The sequence below is a fragment of the Metarhizium robertsii genome (genome assembly GCF_000187425.2).
Source record: "Metarhizium robertsii ARSEF 23 chromosome Unknown MAA_Scf_5, whole genome shotgun sequence".
Taxonomy (NCBI): domain Eukaryota; kingdom Fungi; phylum Ascomycota; class Sordariomycetes; order Hypocreales; family Clavicipitaceae; genus Metarhizium; species Metarhizium robertsii.
This window is the reverse complement of record NW_011942193.1, coordinates 1977622-1992678: the sequence shown is the minus strand read 5'-3', so window position 1 is coordinate 1992678 and position 15057 is coordinate 1977622. Positions and strand designations below refer to the sequence as shown.

General features: G+C 51.2%; 4 protein-coding genes across 4 annotated transcripts; 2 read left to right on the top strand and 2 right to left on the bottom strand.

The window, feature by feature from the left end:
- Nucleotides 1-127: 127 nt before the first annotated feature.
- Nucleotides 128-2497, bottom strand: MAA_04065 (ATPase; the record flags this gene model as incomplete). Its single annotated transcript, XM_007822063.1, has 1 exon — nucleotides 128-2497. One exon carries the CDS (start codon nucleotides 2495-2497, stop codon nucleotides 128-130), a length of 2370 nt encoding a protein of 789 aa, XP_007820254.1.
- Nucleotides 2498-2978: 481 nt separating this feature from the next.
- MAA_04066 (Ribosomal protein L6E) lies at nucleotides 2979-4085 on the top strand (the record flags this gene model as incomplete). Its single annotated transcript, XM_007822064.1, has 3 exons — nucleotides 2979-3092; nucleotides 3486-3821; nucleotides 3933-4085. 3 exons carry the CDS (start codon nucleotides 2979-2981, stop codon nucleotides 4083-4085), a joined length of 603 nt encoding a protein of 200 aa, XP_007820255.1.
- Nucleotides 4086-4704: 619 nt separating this feature from the next.
- MAA_04067 (dipeptidyl peptidase) lies at nucleotides 4705-6964 on the bottom strand (the record flags this gene model as incomplete). The annotated part of the gene is made up of 3 exons (XM_007822065.1): nucleotides 4705-5477; nucleotides 5543-6768; nucleotides 6840-6964. The coding sequence occupies 3 exons, from the start codon at nucleotides 6962-6964 to the stop codon at nucleotides 4705-4707; spliced, it is 2124 nt and encodes a 707-aa protein (XP_007820256.1).
- Nucleotides 6965-11171: 4207 nt separating this feature from the next.
- MAA_04068 (glucokinase) lies at nucleotides 11172-11926 on the top strand (the record flags this gene model as incomplete). The annotated part of the gene is made up of 2 exons (XM_007822066.1): nucleotides 11172-11414; nucleotides 11492-11926. The coding sequence occupies 2 exons, from the start codon at nucleotides 11172-11174 to the stop codon at nucleotides 11924-11926; spliced, it is 678 nt and encodes a 225-aa protein (XP_007820257.1).
- Nucleotides 11927-15057: the final 3131 nt, after the last annotated feature.

Here is a 15057-nt window from a genome sequence, read left to right as displayed (position 1 = left end):
TAAATATAAATACATGTAGTGCGTGCTATAGACAACTCTCCAAATCAGCTATTCTAACATACAAAATCCGAGACTCCATGCTCCCAGTGAAATAGACGTACATTACATTACGTTACAATACATTACATCATACCGCAGTCTCGGAAGTATTAACCACTTCCAAGCCCGTACCATCCTGCTTAATCTTCACCTCGGCAGCTTGCCCCATCTTCAACTGCCCACGGATAATCTTATCAGCCAGCCCGTTGCCAATCTCGTTTGTGATGAGCCTATTCAAAGGTCTCGCACCAAACTTGGGATCGTAACCGCGTTCGGCGAGCCAGTCCTTGACTGTATCCGGGACAGTGAGCTTGATTCGCTTGTCATCCAGACGCTGCTGCAGCTCCTTGAGACGAATATCGACAATATCCCTTATGGCGGACAGCGCAAGGCGTTTGAAGATGATGAAGGAGTCGATGCGGTTGAGGAATTCGGGCGGGTATGCCTGAGCCACGACGTCCATAACGGCTTTACGAACGGACGGGTCCATTTCCCCGTCGGGACTCTCCTTGTACGGGTGGAGTTGGTTCTGCCCGACGAGGATATCGGCCCCAAGATTGGACGTCAGCACAATGATTGTATTTTTGAAATCAACCTTGTGGCCTTGCGCGTCGGTAAGGTACCCCTCGTCAAGGACCTGGAGTAGCAGCGCGGATATGTCACGGTGCGCCTTTTCAAACTCGTCAAATAGTAGTACGGCGTAGGGCTTGCGACGCACAGCCTCGGTCAGCTGGCCGGCGTCTTCGTAGCCTACATAGCCAGAGGGCGCGCCGATGAGACGCGATATGGTGTGTTTTTCTTGAAACTCGGACATGTCGAAGCGGACGACTGCGGATTCCGTGGAGAACAGGAAGCCGGCGAGCTTCTTGCACAGTTCTGTCTTGCCGACGCCCGTGGGGCCGAGGAAGAAGAAAGATGCGAGAGGCTTGTTCTCGCCGCTGAGGCCAGCGCGTTGGAGGCGGACTGCGTCGGAGACAGCCTTGATAGCGTCGTCTTGGCCCTTGACGGCTTCGCGCAGCGTGTCTTCCATGTGTACTAGCTTCTCGATGTGGCCGGAAGTGAGCTTTGATACGGGGATGCCTGTGATCCTGGAGACGACGTTGGCGATGTCGTCTGATGTGACAGAGTCGTGGATCAGAGCATCCTCGGACTGCGATTGCTGGCTCTCCTCGTCCGAGGGGAGCTTCTGTTCGAGAGTTGGGATGACGCCAAATCGGAGCTCAGAGGCGCGAGCAAAGTTGCCCTCACGCTGCGCTTGTTCCAGATCAAACCTAGCCTTGTCGAGATCTTCCTGGATCACTTTGACGGATTCGATCTCGCTGCGTTCCTTTTCCCAACGAGCATTGAGTTGGGCAATTTCATCTTGGTACTCTTTTAGATCTTTTTCCAGCTTCTCTCTGCGTTCCTGGCTCGCAACATCCTTTTCTTTGCGTAAACTTTCGAGCTCAATCTGAATGGTCATGATCTTGTGGTCAAGTCGCATGATGTCTTCGGGTTTCGATTCATGCTGCAGTTTCAAGTGACTGGCTGCTTCGTCCATCAAATCAATTGCTTTGTCCGGCAGGAAACGATCCGTGACGTATCGATTGGATAAGGTTGCTGCCGCGACTAGAGCCCCATCAGTGATACGGACGCCGTGGTGTACTTCATATTTGTCCTTGATACCACGGAGGATGCTGATGGTATCCTCGACCGAGGGCTCGCTGACAATGATGGGCTGAAACCTGCGAGCCAGAGCTACGTCCTTTTCAATCTGTCGATATTCGTTGAGCGTTGTGGCGCCGCAGCACTGTAACTCGCCTCGAGCCAAGGCAGGCTTCAACAAGTTGGAGGCGTCGATTGAGCCTTCGGCCTTACCCAGGCCAAGCAGAGTGTGTAGCTCATCAATGAAAAGAATAACTTGTCCTTCTGCTTTTTGAACTTCGTCAAGGACCTTTTTCAATCGCTCTTCAAAGTCACCTCTGAATTTGGCACCGGCTATCAGGGAGCCCAGATCCAAACTGATGACTCGCTTGTTCTTTATACTTTCTGGCACGTCGCCCCGAATGATCCGAAGCGCAAGACCTTCCAGAATAGCAGTCTTCCCTGTACCGGCATTTCCAATCAAGACAGGATTGTTCTTGGTTCGTCGGGACAATATTTGAATCGTTCGTTGGATCTCGGCATCTCGTCCAATGACCGGATCAAGTTTGCCGTCTTTGGCTCGAGCCGTGAGATCGATGCCAAACTGTTCCAGTGCCGGTTTTTCCTCTTCACCCCCCATATTCATACGATGCGTTCCTCCCGGGGGGTGAGGCCGTCCGTTTGCGTAGCATCGTGTAGCAGTTGTTGGGAGAAACCGTAGGGGTGTTGCGCAAGCTCTCCGAGTTGCCGCCAGTCGCAAGACTGGTCTTGAAGATCGAGCCGTGGCACCAACTACTCGCTGGGCCGAAGCTATTAATTGGCGTCTGGCTTGCATAGTAAATGCAAGTATAATATTACTGCCGTCCTAGTACAATCCCAGTGAACATTCGTGCATTGGATGAATGTGTAGGTGTAACATACATTCGACCTAGAGCTCAGACTCGGAAAATATACCTGGAAACCTTGGGCCCCAGAAGCTCCCTCCCCCAGTTCTGAGATCTTCAAGGCGGCACCACCAGCTTCTCGTAAGTTCTGGCTCTGAACTGCTAATAACTGGGGCGCCCGGGACGGCCTGCAACGGTGCCGTCACCGCCTATCTTATCATCACGTGCTTCCAGCCCCATGTCCCACAAGTTGGGCGGGAAAAGTTGGGCAAGGCGTGCTGCCGTAAGCGGTTAGCGCCTGAGGGTTCACATTTTGCCTCCCACAAATTCGCTAGCGGCGTTCACAAAGAATTCCAACATTTTGGGCGAGCATCACCAAACGTGTCTTCCTTTCCTCTCCACAGCCCAACAAGACACAACCCGAGAGTCACCATGTCGGCGAAGCCCACGACCAAGAAGTTCGGGAAGTCGACCCGGGAGGTTCCCGCTCCCTCGGCCAAGGCCCAGAAGTGGTATCCTGCCGATGATGAGAACGAGGCCAAGCAGGTGAGTTTCATGGTGATGTTGTTGATATCGGTGATGTGATGCGACAAGACAAATTTCATGGTGGCCTCTGCCCGGGCGAAGCACAAATTATGGAACGATGGACAAGCGCGCGATGGCGACAACGGCAACCCGAGCATATGACAATGGCAACATATTGTTGATTACCAACAAACAACCACCTTCGGTGTTTACAATCGGGATGACTCCATGAGTAAAGCAATGAGATGACTCCGGGGACGTCCAAGTGCAATACCTCACTGCAGGGAAGGCAACTATCGATATTGTACAATTGGACAACCACCCAGTGCAGAGGGCCACCATGAGAGTTATATGCGCAGACGTAACTCGATATCGTAATACAAGATGGCTAACCAAGCATGTCAAAATCTCCAGGTCCGCAAGGCAGTCCGTTCTTGGGCTCCCCGCAAGTCCCTCCAGCCCGGTACCGTCCTGATTCTCCTCGCCGGTCGTTTCCGCGGCAAGCGCGTCATCCTTCTGAAGGCCCTCGACCAGGGTGTCCTTCTTGTTACTGGCCCCTTCAAGATCAACGGTGTTCCTCTGCGACGAGTCAACTCCCGATACGTCATCGCCACCTCCCAGAAGGTCGATGTCTCCGGCCTTGACGCCAAGAAGGTTGAGGAGATTGCTCAGCCCAAGTACTTTACTGCGGAGAAGGCCAAGGAGAAGGCTAGTGAGGAGGCTTTCTTCAAGCAGGGAGAGAAGGCTCAGGTATGTTGCTTTCGAAAACCCTCACATTCGAATATTGTCCACGAGAGACAGTATTCGGTGTGGAGGTGACAGTTGGAGCAACGACACGGGAAACTAATGGATTCCTTGCAGAAGAAGCAGATCAACAGCAGCCGTGCTGCCGACCAGAAGGCCATCGACAAGCCCCTGATTGGCAACATCAAGAAGGTCGACATGCTCGCCAGCTACCTCGCCAGCTCCTTCAGCTTGCGAAAGGGTGACAAGCCCCACGAGATGGCCTGGTAAACCCGGCAACAACTAATTTTGTCTTTTTGAAAACCAAAAAAGGATGAGAATTTGTTGCTGAGTTTACGAGTTGCACAATCGAACGAGGGGTTTGGAAGTTGGGGCGTGTGTGGTGGAAGAGCTAGCGCGGTGTGGTACCGAAGGAACGGGTCGTTTTTAACGGCGCGGCAACGGGTTGTAGAAACGGGAAACGGGTTCTCCGAACACATAGGGCTGGTTTGGCCAATTGCATTTGGAAGTTGACAGGCATCGGTCACATCTTGGCGTCTGTAATCAGGTTTTTACAGTCAAAAAAACAAACGAGCATAAATGAAGAGTTCTACCAGGGCAGTCTGGTGAGCCGTGATGATGATCCATAACACAAAATCCAAGGAATCCATGAACCTCAGTCCCCGCTGGCAATGATGTGGAATTGACGAGTGATATGATCCATATAACTGATCCGGATGTACACGAATATGCAAACTGTCGCAATGGAAGAAACCCTGATGGCAGGTCTCGACTTTTGCAATTAACTTGTTTAATTTTTTTTTTTTTTTCATTCCAATTTGACATTCTAATTTACAATGTAGTTTTCATGATTCAACCTGCCTCGACTCCCCGTGCTATCTGGCGTCAATTACAAATCCCTGTCAACCCAACTCTGGATAATACCAACAAGACTAGGATCGTAGTGCTTGATGGAAACCTTGCCAGAAGACTCATCCAAGGTTGTATTGGCCTGAACAAACACCTTGCGAGGTTGCTTGTTATCAAGAACAACATTACGGATCTTGGTGCCCCAGAATTCCAGGTCGACCTTGGTCATCTCATTATAGAACTCGGTACCGGCCTCGACATCGGCGGTAGACTTGTAAACGTGAAGCTTTTGCAGGTAATCAGCAACGGCTTTGCGGCCCGCTGTGAGAATCTTGGATCGATCCAGCCGGATGGTCAGATCAGACAGGTCGTCCTTGGTATAGTTTAGCTTGCAGAAATCATCGCCAGCATCGAGGAAGCACTTCAGGATAGAGAAACGAGCTTGACTGTGAGCCTGACCCCATTTCTGGCTCTTTGGGTCCCACAGTTCCGTAGCTGCAAGACCAGCCCGGGCCATGGAAAGATACGACGCATACAAGACATCACCAGCTTCACCGTCCATATCCATGCTGCCATCCCCGAAACCAAATATTTTCAGAACAGGGAACTCGCAGCTAAGGTGCATGGCAACCAGCTCGGCTCGACATTCTTCATACGAGGCGGCTACGCTGCCAAAAACGGAGCCCCAGGTCTGACCAGGCTTATACCAAGTCGTGATTGGCTTTTGGGTAACTGGGCTGATAGGGGGGTTCTCTTTGTCAAAGTTGAATACTCCAGGTGCTGTTTCCTGGAGGAGTTTACCACAGCCGTGGCCTTAAAGGGCAGATTAGTTAAATTGAAGCTTTTCTTCGTGGGTATAGTTCCTTGAATAAACTTACCGGTCAATTCGTGGAGACCGACCTGGACCTCAAAGGAAGCGTCACGATACTTTTGATAGACCTCCAAGTCCTCATCACGGATAAAAGGGATCTTCTCATTGGGCGCCTTGGCACTCAAGACGTTACCCAATGAGACATTCTTGAAACCTTCAGTCTGTCGAATATCGTCATAATTGGGGATATTAATGCCAGCAGGAATACCAGACCCAGCAAAGGTCATGACCTCCAATGACGTAAAGTCGGGAGATAGGAATTTGTCCTTTTCAAAGTCCTTGCTCCAAGGGAGGAGAGGGATGAGAGTGGGAGCAGCAGCGACAAGTTCTCCAAAGGCACGGGTGCGCTCTAGGTTGACCATGGATGCAAAGCCCTCCCACTCACCACGTACTCCGGCAGGGTCGCGGTAAGTCTCAACAAAGCCAATATTGCACTCCACCATGGGACCCTTGTCCTTGATCCAGTTTCTCTGGGCATCTTTGTAGGCTTCAAGGGATCCGCTTTCAAAGGACTTGTTGTAGTTAATGTGCATCCGTTTCTCAGTATCGTTATCGGCATTGTCTGCTGCCTGTTTGATGTAGGCAGCAATGTTCTTCATCTCCTTTGCATAGTCGCCGTAGATGAGTCTGATGGTCTTGCCCTTCAAAGCACCATCGTCAACCGTGAACTGGGTGTCTTTACCAATATCTCCACCTTCAGCAGGAACGCTAGTGACCACGGAGGCAATGAGGATATCGAATGAGCCGTCGGCATTCTTACGCAGTCTGTTGTTCTCCGGTAGCAACCCCTTCTTCTCCATCCACGCGGAAACGCTCTCGATCTCATCCTTGGTAATGGTGGGAGAATCAGGATAATATGTAGTCATGTGGCCTGCATCGATGAACCCGAGATGAAGCAAGCCGGGCTTGTCATGGCTGAAGATGCCACCATTAGTCGCCTCATAAAACTTGGCCGCCTCGGGAGAAGTAGCAGCAAGGGCAGCAACAGTTTTATCGCTGCATCGGGGAAGGAACTTGGAATCGCCAAAGCTTTTATAATTTCCGTTGTTGCCGAGAAACATAGCAGCATACTCCAAGAAGCTGGTAAGCTCAGCGTCGTCAACACCAGCCTTCTTGGCCAGAGCATCCCAATTGCCATTGCAACTCTTATGCAAGGTCAGGATGAGATCATATATGGGCTCAGACTCTGGAGAGATTTGCCGAAGGACAATTCTGGTTCCAGCAAAGCAGGCTCTATGTAGGGTCATGGGAGTCAGAGCGAGTTGGCGCGGTTGAGAGCAACGTCGTTGGGGATTCACACATACTTGCTAATAAAATGAGCATAGCGCTTCTGCTTGTCATTCAAGGCCTCAAAATGTTGCTCGATCTCCAGTCTGACCACTGACGGAGGCTGGTCGGCGAGGAAATGCTTGAGGTCCGCGGAAGCCATGGCGGAGAAGGGCGATGACGACAATCCCGAACAACGAGGAGCCACGCAACGGAGAGGAGGTCGTAGACAAGATACGGAGGTTCTTAAACCGACTGGTCTCGCAGATGACAGCCTTCGAAGGACCAAGGACAATGTGAGGGACATGAAGAAGTCGGAGACGACAGACGTACGTAGCGCGACACCAGTTGACCTTATAGAGAACAGGTACGTACAGTAGCTTCCCTCCCGAGGTCAAAAGTTCCTCTTCTCGACAGAGGCGGTTGTTTGCTGGCTCGCAATTGGGCTACGTAGTACAGGTTGAGGACAGCGTCGGCCTGCTATTGGCGATTGGTGGTGCAAAATTGCTGAATTGGCTCAAGTGCTTTCTCGCTGCACCAAAAGTGCCTGGGTGGCTCCTTCTCGTGGCACATCACGACCGGGCTACGGCCCTCTGATAGGCTCCCACCAGCTAAACAGCCACTAAAGGCGGGGGAGGCGCAGGCAACATTGGAGTCTCGCCCTTCGTCCTTTCACAGCCAGCAGGCAGGGCGCAGGAGAGAGAAGATTATGGAAGCGTGAAATATCTGTTTCTGACATAATTCAAAAGTAATGAAAAGAGGCAAGTCATATCATTGTTTTATTCTCAAGGAGAGTGCTCTGGGCTGTCTGCATGTAGTACGGAGTATTTGAATTGCTACACGGCCCCGCTACCATTAGTGGCCAAATATCAGGCAAGAAAGAATTGCATTCACTCCTGCCTCATCCTCCAACGTACATGGACGGCTCTCACACCCCGCCGCGGGGTTGGACTAGAACCGTCGACAATGGCATGAACATGGCTGTACCGGCTAACTTTTTATAAATTCCTGAAAAGAAGTCTCCTTGCGCATTTGGCGGCAACTTGTTTCTTCCTTACAACGATGGCATCCCAAATCAGAAGACCATTATCCAAATATCAGCTTTACGCAATCAATCTTTTGACCTGCCGCTATTAGGCACACCGGGGTTCATTGAACGGATTATGTAAGTACGTTCTACCTGCATCCAAGTGCCAGGGCCGCAAGTTTTTTCCCTACTTTCATAAACATTGGTACCAAGGTCCATCATGTTGAATCAGTTTGACGACGAGGTCACATTATCATCAAATTGTTTGTTTGACAGAACCCATACGGGACATGTATATGGTTTGTTTGCCATACCGTCTGGCTGACCAAACACAATAGGAATCACTCGGTAACGCAGCTTTGGTCCTGAATAACAACGCAATGACGAGCGCTTGAGGATTGTCAACAACAGGCATCCAAACAATCCTATCCAAACTCTTGGGCCAGGCATGGGACAATCAACGCAACGACAGACTATGCCTCTCGGACACTCGCTATCACAAAGGCAGTGTTTAGGATCCAGGTTGCACATCATTGCTTGTGCTTGTGTACTTTCCACAAAAAAACACTGTCGACGTTCCACCTCCTTGTCCTTAGATAAGCAAAAGCATGGCGCAGTTTCAGCAACTACATTGCAACCATGACTATTTCAGTCGTTATCAAACCGACACAAGCTAGGCAGCGGCTCTTCCCGCTCTCTGTCTTCAACCTCGACTTCGCGGGCACGAACTACGCACATATGGGTAGGTACATATACCCGCGGGCTCACGTCAGTACAATTCGTCATGCGCTGCTACTGCAGTGTACTACCGTTCTAGCATGTTCGGAGTAGTGCCACTCTTCCGTTCACGACCCCAGCATCAACCCCCACGCACATGAGTTCCCGCAGTCAATGTTGAAATGTTGGGGTTCTAAGACTTCCCCCCACGGCCCCACGGCAATGTGTCGGCGTTTGCAGGGTACAATCGGTTACCGATGGCAAATGCCAAAATCGCGCAGAGACCGCCCATGACTCCTGTATCCCAAAGTTGGTATTGAGATTCTTCTCATTATGCCAGGCATGCTTATTCTTCGTGCCGTTACTGTTGTCAACAGAAACATCCCGAGACCACAAAGAGCCAGCCAGTTCGATTGTTCTATGGCAGCGTCATGTGGATTGGGCAGAGTTGTAGACTTGGTCCGCCTATTGTCCGCCCATCATGAGGCGTCCGGTCAATAGCCGATGCACGAACTTGTCCAGAGTTGCCAAACTCAGTACTCGCCGCCGGGGGTGTGAAGCCTGCGAGATCGATTGCGCCACGTTTCTTTTGGAGACACACCACACCGTCATGCAAGACGCCGTCACTAGCAACTTGACAGCACCTTGTTCAGATTACAAGGCAATAGATTGCGAGAAGGATGTTAAGGCCAATCTCTCGCTGGTGTCCCGTAAGCAGCAGAATGCAAGTTTCAGGGTTCAAGGGTCGTCAGCAATACTATTTTGCTCGTGCATCACAACACTTACGATGGCCAACGACCCTGACAAAAGGTGCTGGCTGGGGTTCTGGGCAAGAAACTGAGGTCAGCTGCCACGTACCGGAAGCGCTTCCGGTGTAGCGGGTCCCAATTCCCCATCAAGGGCCGGTGCTACGTGATGTACGTGTGTACATACGGAGTACGTAATCTTGATATGGTAGCTTGGAACGCTTCCCCGGCACCCCGGATATGACAGATGGTTGGTTATTGATGACATGCGCTAAACACTCAGATACAGGGAAAGCCTAAATAAAGAGTTCAAGGCGGCAGACGGGTTCGCTTCGAGACGAGACTGCATGTTGGACATCAGACACGGCGGCGGCGGACGCGGTGGGATCCCTGGATGGTGGAACCACTGCTCCGCTCCAGCATTTTGCAACAAATGGTAATTGCACGAATCGTGCCGAGTAGTGCCGCTTGCTCAATTACATGTACATACATCATCATAATACATACATACGGAGTTGTAAATATGTACGCAGTTGAATCCCGGTCAGCCGGTGTGCTGCGTGTGCTGCTCCGGTACTTGCGAGCGGCGGCAGGATGCAGCGTTAAGGCTGAGAGGCAACAAGACTCACAATTTAATGACAACGCCGGCTGCAGATTTAGGAATTGATGCAGCTTGGTCAGCAATCATACCCACACTGATCCCTGGCCTTGCTCAATACTAGTCTATGTCGGTCAACGGCATGTCGGGCCATGAGGGCAGAGCGCATCGATGCCAAACCTCAGCCGGTACTACTCCGTACTACTAGCAGTAGTACTACTGCCTCAAGACGGCACACCGATTCTTCAATCCATGTCAATGATGAAGAAAAAAGCAAGACCCGACGCACTGGCTGGCCCCTGTCTGATGCACCAGAGATGGATAAGCCCATGTACGTATGTCGTGTTCAACGGTCAACACTAGCCATGTAGCCACTGGAGTTGAGCGAATGCCTGCACATTGCTATCAAGAACCAGCAAAATGCTCGCCCAGACAACAAAGGATTCAAAGACTTCCGCAGTTGATGCCCACTGGGGCGCCGTCTCCGGAATCGAGAAACTAGTCTTCTAAAAAAATTGTGTGACACGCCCCTCCCCACTCCCCTCCCTTTGGACGCCATGCACTCCATATTCCGTCATGGTCTGGTTTCTCGTTGAGCATGGTACAAAGTCTATTAAAAATTCTAGCGCAGAATTGACGGAGGACCCGCGTTGTATGTACTCTCGCCTAGTAGCCTTGTCACATCGAGCACAATTTTCTTGTCCATGTCCGGGACTGGAGGCTAAGATCGTGACCTGGCGCCACGGCCTCTCTCCTCCACCCCTTGTCTCCCCTTGTTCTCTCGATGAGTCCAGGGTTGTTTGCTCTAATAAGCAGCGTGGCCCGGGACCGTGGGAAATCACCAAGCCTGCTTGCCCCTCGGATTTAACCAGTCTCTAGGCTGCTTCGAGTTTCAGTTCCCTTTTTTTCCTTCAATCTCTTCCATCATCTCCTCCACCACGACTTCCCATTCGACCTTGGTTGATACCGCCATTTCCCTCTTAGGCATTCTCGATTGCTTCAATCGCTCCTGCATCTTTCCGAACATTTGCTTAGTCGGCGTTTCCGCCTTCAGCGTGATACTGCTCATATACTCGATTCATATATCACAGGCCCGGGGTTGTGTTGACCGCCAGCGTCCCGAGGGAACTCGCTCTCCCACAACTTCAAACGTCCTACATCCTCAGTATCCTACACACCACTCCCTTGGACCGTCTCGACCTTTGAGCAACACCTACGTCACCGTTGCACCTGTGAATCGATCATTTCATCTGTGTAATCGTACGTCATTATATTTTACAGCATGTTGTCCTACGATAGTGCGATGCCCAATGGACAAGATCAGGCGGCGGCGGCTCCATTGCCTTCGGCCTCTGTCAAACCTGTTGCGGCAACCGCTGCTGGCGCCGTGGTGGCTAATAGCCAGACACAACCTCACCAGCAGCACCACCTCTGGTTGGTTACTGGCCCTGCAGGATGCGGCAAGACGACGGTAGCCGAGCATTTGGCCAATGCGCTTGATATTCCTTACATCGAGGGTGACCTGGTAAGTCATTGTCGTGGTGTGGTTGCACACTCGGAAGAGCGGCAGGCGCAAGAGTCCCTGACTGACGCCGTGTACAGTATCACCCCCAGTCCAACATAGACAAGATGAGCTCCGGTATCCCTCTTACCGACGCCGACAGATGGGATTGGCTTACCGAATTGCGGAATCAAGCTAACAGCCGGATCCACGATGGGGCGGAAGGAGTGGTTGTTGCTTGTTCCGCTCTCAAGCTCAAATACAGAGATGTCATCCGCGTGGCTGCATACTGGGACCGTTCACTGATAATCCACTTCATTTTCCTTCATGCGCCTGCGGAGCTGCTCTTGAAGCGTGTCACTGCGCGCAAGGGCCATTACATGGGTGCCAACATGGTCAAAAGCCAGTTTGACATCTTGGAACGCCCTAGGGAGGATGAGATTGACGTCATCACGGTTGATGCCAGTCGTGATGTCGACGAAGTTAAAGAGGACGCCCTGGAGAAGGTGAAGGCAATGTTGGCTGCTGAAGAGTGATGGAGCCTCTCGATTCCCTCTCTTTTCTTGTCCTCAGGGATTCAATCCGATACGCACCGGCGGTTTCTTTTGCCTCCTTGCTTGTCATCGCACCAGATTTGACGTGGGCTTCTCTAACCTGAGCCACGTGTCGTTTCGAAATCATTGGGGGGGTGTGGACACCCGGTTTTTTCTTTGGCTTATTGCAGCGTTTGATTTACATGATCTTTTTTTTTTTTGGATAAGGTTTTTACTCGGATTTCGGGGCGTTTTTACAGGCCATGAGGCTTCCTCCTTCCAAATATCCCCGCTGGGCGATAGTCGTACAGCTTTTCGTTCAGGCAAAGAAGGTTAACGCAATAGAGATACATATATATATTGGGATAAGAACCACAGTCTGCAAAGACCACCAGCTCGAAGCCGTCATTGTCTATCGACTTGGCTCGACTGGTTATGATTTGGGATATACAGTCGGTGTTGCGGGGGAAAGAGGCCAAGGACCTAGACTGAGCAGCAAGACGGCTGATGCTGAGATGGGGAATGGCGTGGCAGCAAGGCATCTGGGAAGATGAAGGACGGAAGCCGGAAGATGGAGGCGAACCATGAGTTGCAAGGCGTGATATGCAGAGTAGAGAGAGGGTGTTGATCGTCGGGAGCGAATCAAGAAACAGTTCAACGCAGATCCTTGCATGCTTTGTTCGGCCGAAGTGCGTACATAGTTTGACTGAGACACGGACAGCAATGACACAGAGGGTCCGTGTTTTCGTTGACCAAGGCGTCGAGGGCATGCAAAACTGCGCATGCGCATGTGCTCCAAATATGCAGGTTTGAACAGCGGTCTGGTGCCTTGATTCCCCATTAGCGCATTAGGCCGTGACGAAGATTGCCCAATGGCCCAATGCAGCTTACCTCCTACGCGATGCGGCAATTGATGTCATGGGCTGGGTATCGATTCGTCCACTTGGTGCAGATGCGATGCTGGTGGGCCACGGGGCGCATGACAAGTTGTACATTTGACGTGCGACGTGGTGCCTCAGCCGCTTGCAGTATGCGACGTGCTGGAGAAACACCAGCACGCGGGTCATCACGTTTGTGTGGGGAAGAAAGAATGCTTACATCATGTGCCATGTGGGTGATGGGGATGTGAGAAGAAGTGATCAGGGCGTGATTTTAAGATTGGGTGTTGTGCCGGTTAAAGGAGGCGTCAGGATGTCGGTGAGGTCCGTGCTGCGCGGGCTTGTAATGGGATTCAGTGCTTGTGAGCTGGGAGCTGGGGAAAGTCCGGGTGGGGCCTGCACGGAATCATACTCAACAGGCCAACTGGTGGTCTGGTTTGATTTTGACGGCACCAGGTTGTACTTGGCGTATTTCCATCTTAACATGGAGGCCATAGGCTCTATTACTTGGGTGAGTTTGTGGCTGGGGAGGAGTCCAGGTGATATCGCGCAGGCAAAAACGAGCAAGAACGGGGGAGGTGTGCCTGCGGCTCTTGGCGCGCCTGCCTGCCTCAGATGCCTCAGATGCCTCAGATTCCTCAGATTCCTCTTACTGTAAAGTGTTCTTTCGATGCGAGTTACTCCATACACATTATGTTAGATCGATATCTGGGCTTCCATCGTCTCGCCAGCTCGTGCTCATAATTTTTCCCCTTTACGCAGGTCCGGTCATATCCGGTCAGCATCCTGGGATTCTTGCCAAGTCCCTGTTTTTACACGTACCCCGAGTCAACCCTGTCATTTTGCAATCTTGCCATGACGCATTTCCGATACTTTCTACTGGGCTACGCTTCAAGACGAATATCTACATGTACGAAAACTATTCGAGCCCCTCCAATGGTTTTAGTCAAGACCAAGGCCGGATTTTTTGGGCAGTCAACCTTGGTGAGTACACTATGACTATCATCAGCCGCCTCTAAGTTGCAAAAGCCCTAGTCTCTTTGACTCATCATGAATCGATTCGGACTCTTCGCAACGACAAGGACTGATAGTGGCTCAAGCTCGGCCCAAGGCAGACCTTCTAGTGAAATGAGAGTTCTGAAATAAGTGCCCGAGCTCCTCAATTACTGATGAATTACGCTGTCTGAGTACACTTGTGGCCTATTGGCCCGTCAGAATCCTGCAGCTGCTATGGAGTACTTGAATGTATATGTATCTGGCTGTCCGGAGACTGGTTAAATCAGAACAGCAAGTCAACTGGTATATATTTGGCCCCCGCGCGGTTTGCTCACTTAGTCTCTCGTGTTCATTACTTCACCTGACTGACCTGTTTTCCATTACCATCAATCACCATCTCAAAATGTTATCACCTCCGTGACTCTCTTCTGAGCCCTGACTAAAAGACTTCCCGAGGAAATCTCGTTAGACAGCGCCTCTAGACACTGAGAGAAAGTACGTGAAACCGCCACTCAGGGCAACTAGAGGAACTCCGGGGAGCAGCATTCTTTAATCGAGCCTGGATCGTCGGCAGTCGGTACGGTGAAATTGGAGATGGGATGCACTCCCTCGAAGGTTACCTGCATTCTTCTTGGCATATGTACTGCCAGCTTAGCTGCTATACGTCATATGAAACGTCACCACCATCGTCTGGTCCCCGATATCCTCCGCATCCAAGGAATGGGGCCCCCAACCAGGCCTGCACCGGGGTTATACGGCATCAATATCTCGCCAGCAGTCGAAGGCACGCTGTGGAATGACCTGCCCTTCCTGGTCACTGACATGACTGACCTCTGGGTTGATAACTGCGCGCCCATGTCGGGTTCCCACCACCTTAGCTTTGCGTCCTTCTTGGCCAAGCTGGTGTAGACCCGCATTAGCAAGGGCAAAATATGTCAGGTCAACCCTCTTCTTATTCCGCCTCACATTTGAGGATCCGTGAGACTTTCGCACTATTGAGGTTCTGGATAATGAAGATACAGGACGAGGCAAAAGAGGCTAACGCGGAACGCCTAAAGGAGTATGCCGCTGATGCTATTGACTCCATGGTCTCGAACGTGGAGAAACGAAACTCTGAAATTCTCAGGGTTTACCAAACAGGTGGGGATGCCTTGCGTTAAGAGAAGCATTTGCCGTGCCTTAAGAATCTTTTAAAGAACAGAAAGCCAGTGAACGACGGTGTCAATTAACACAAACACAGACAGACAATTGAATGCCGAA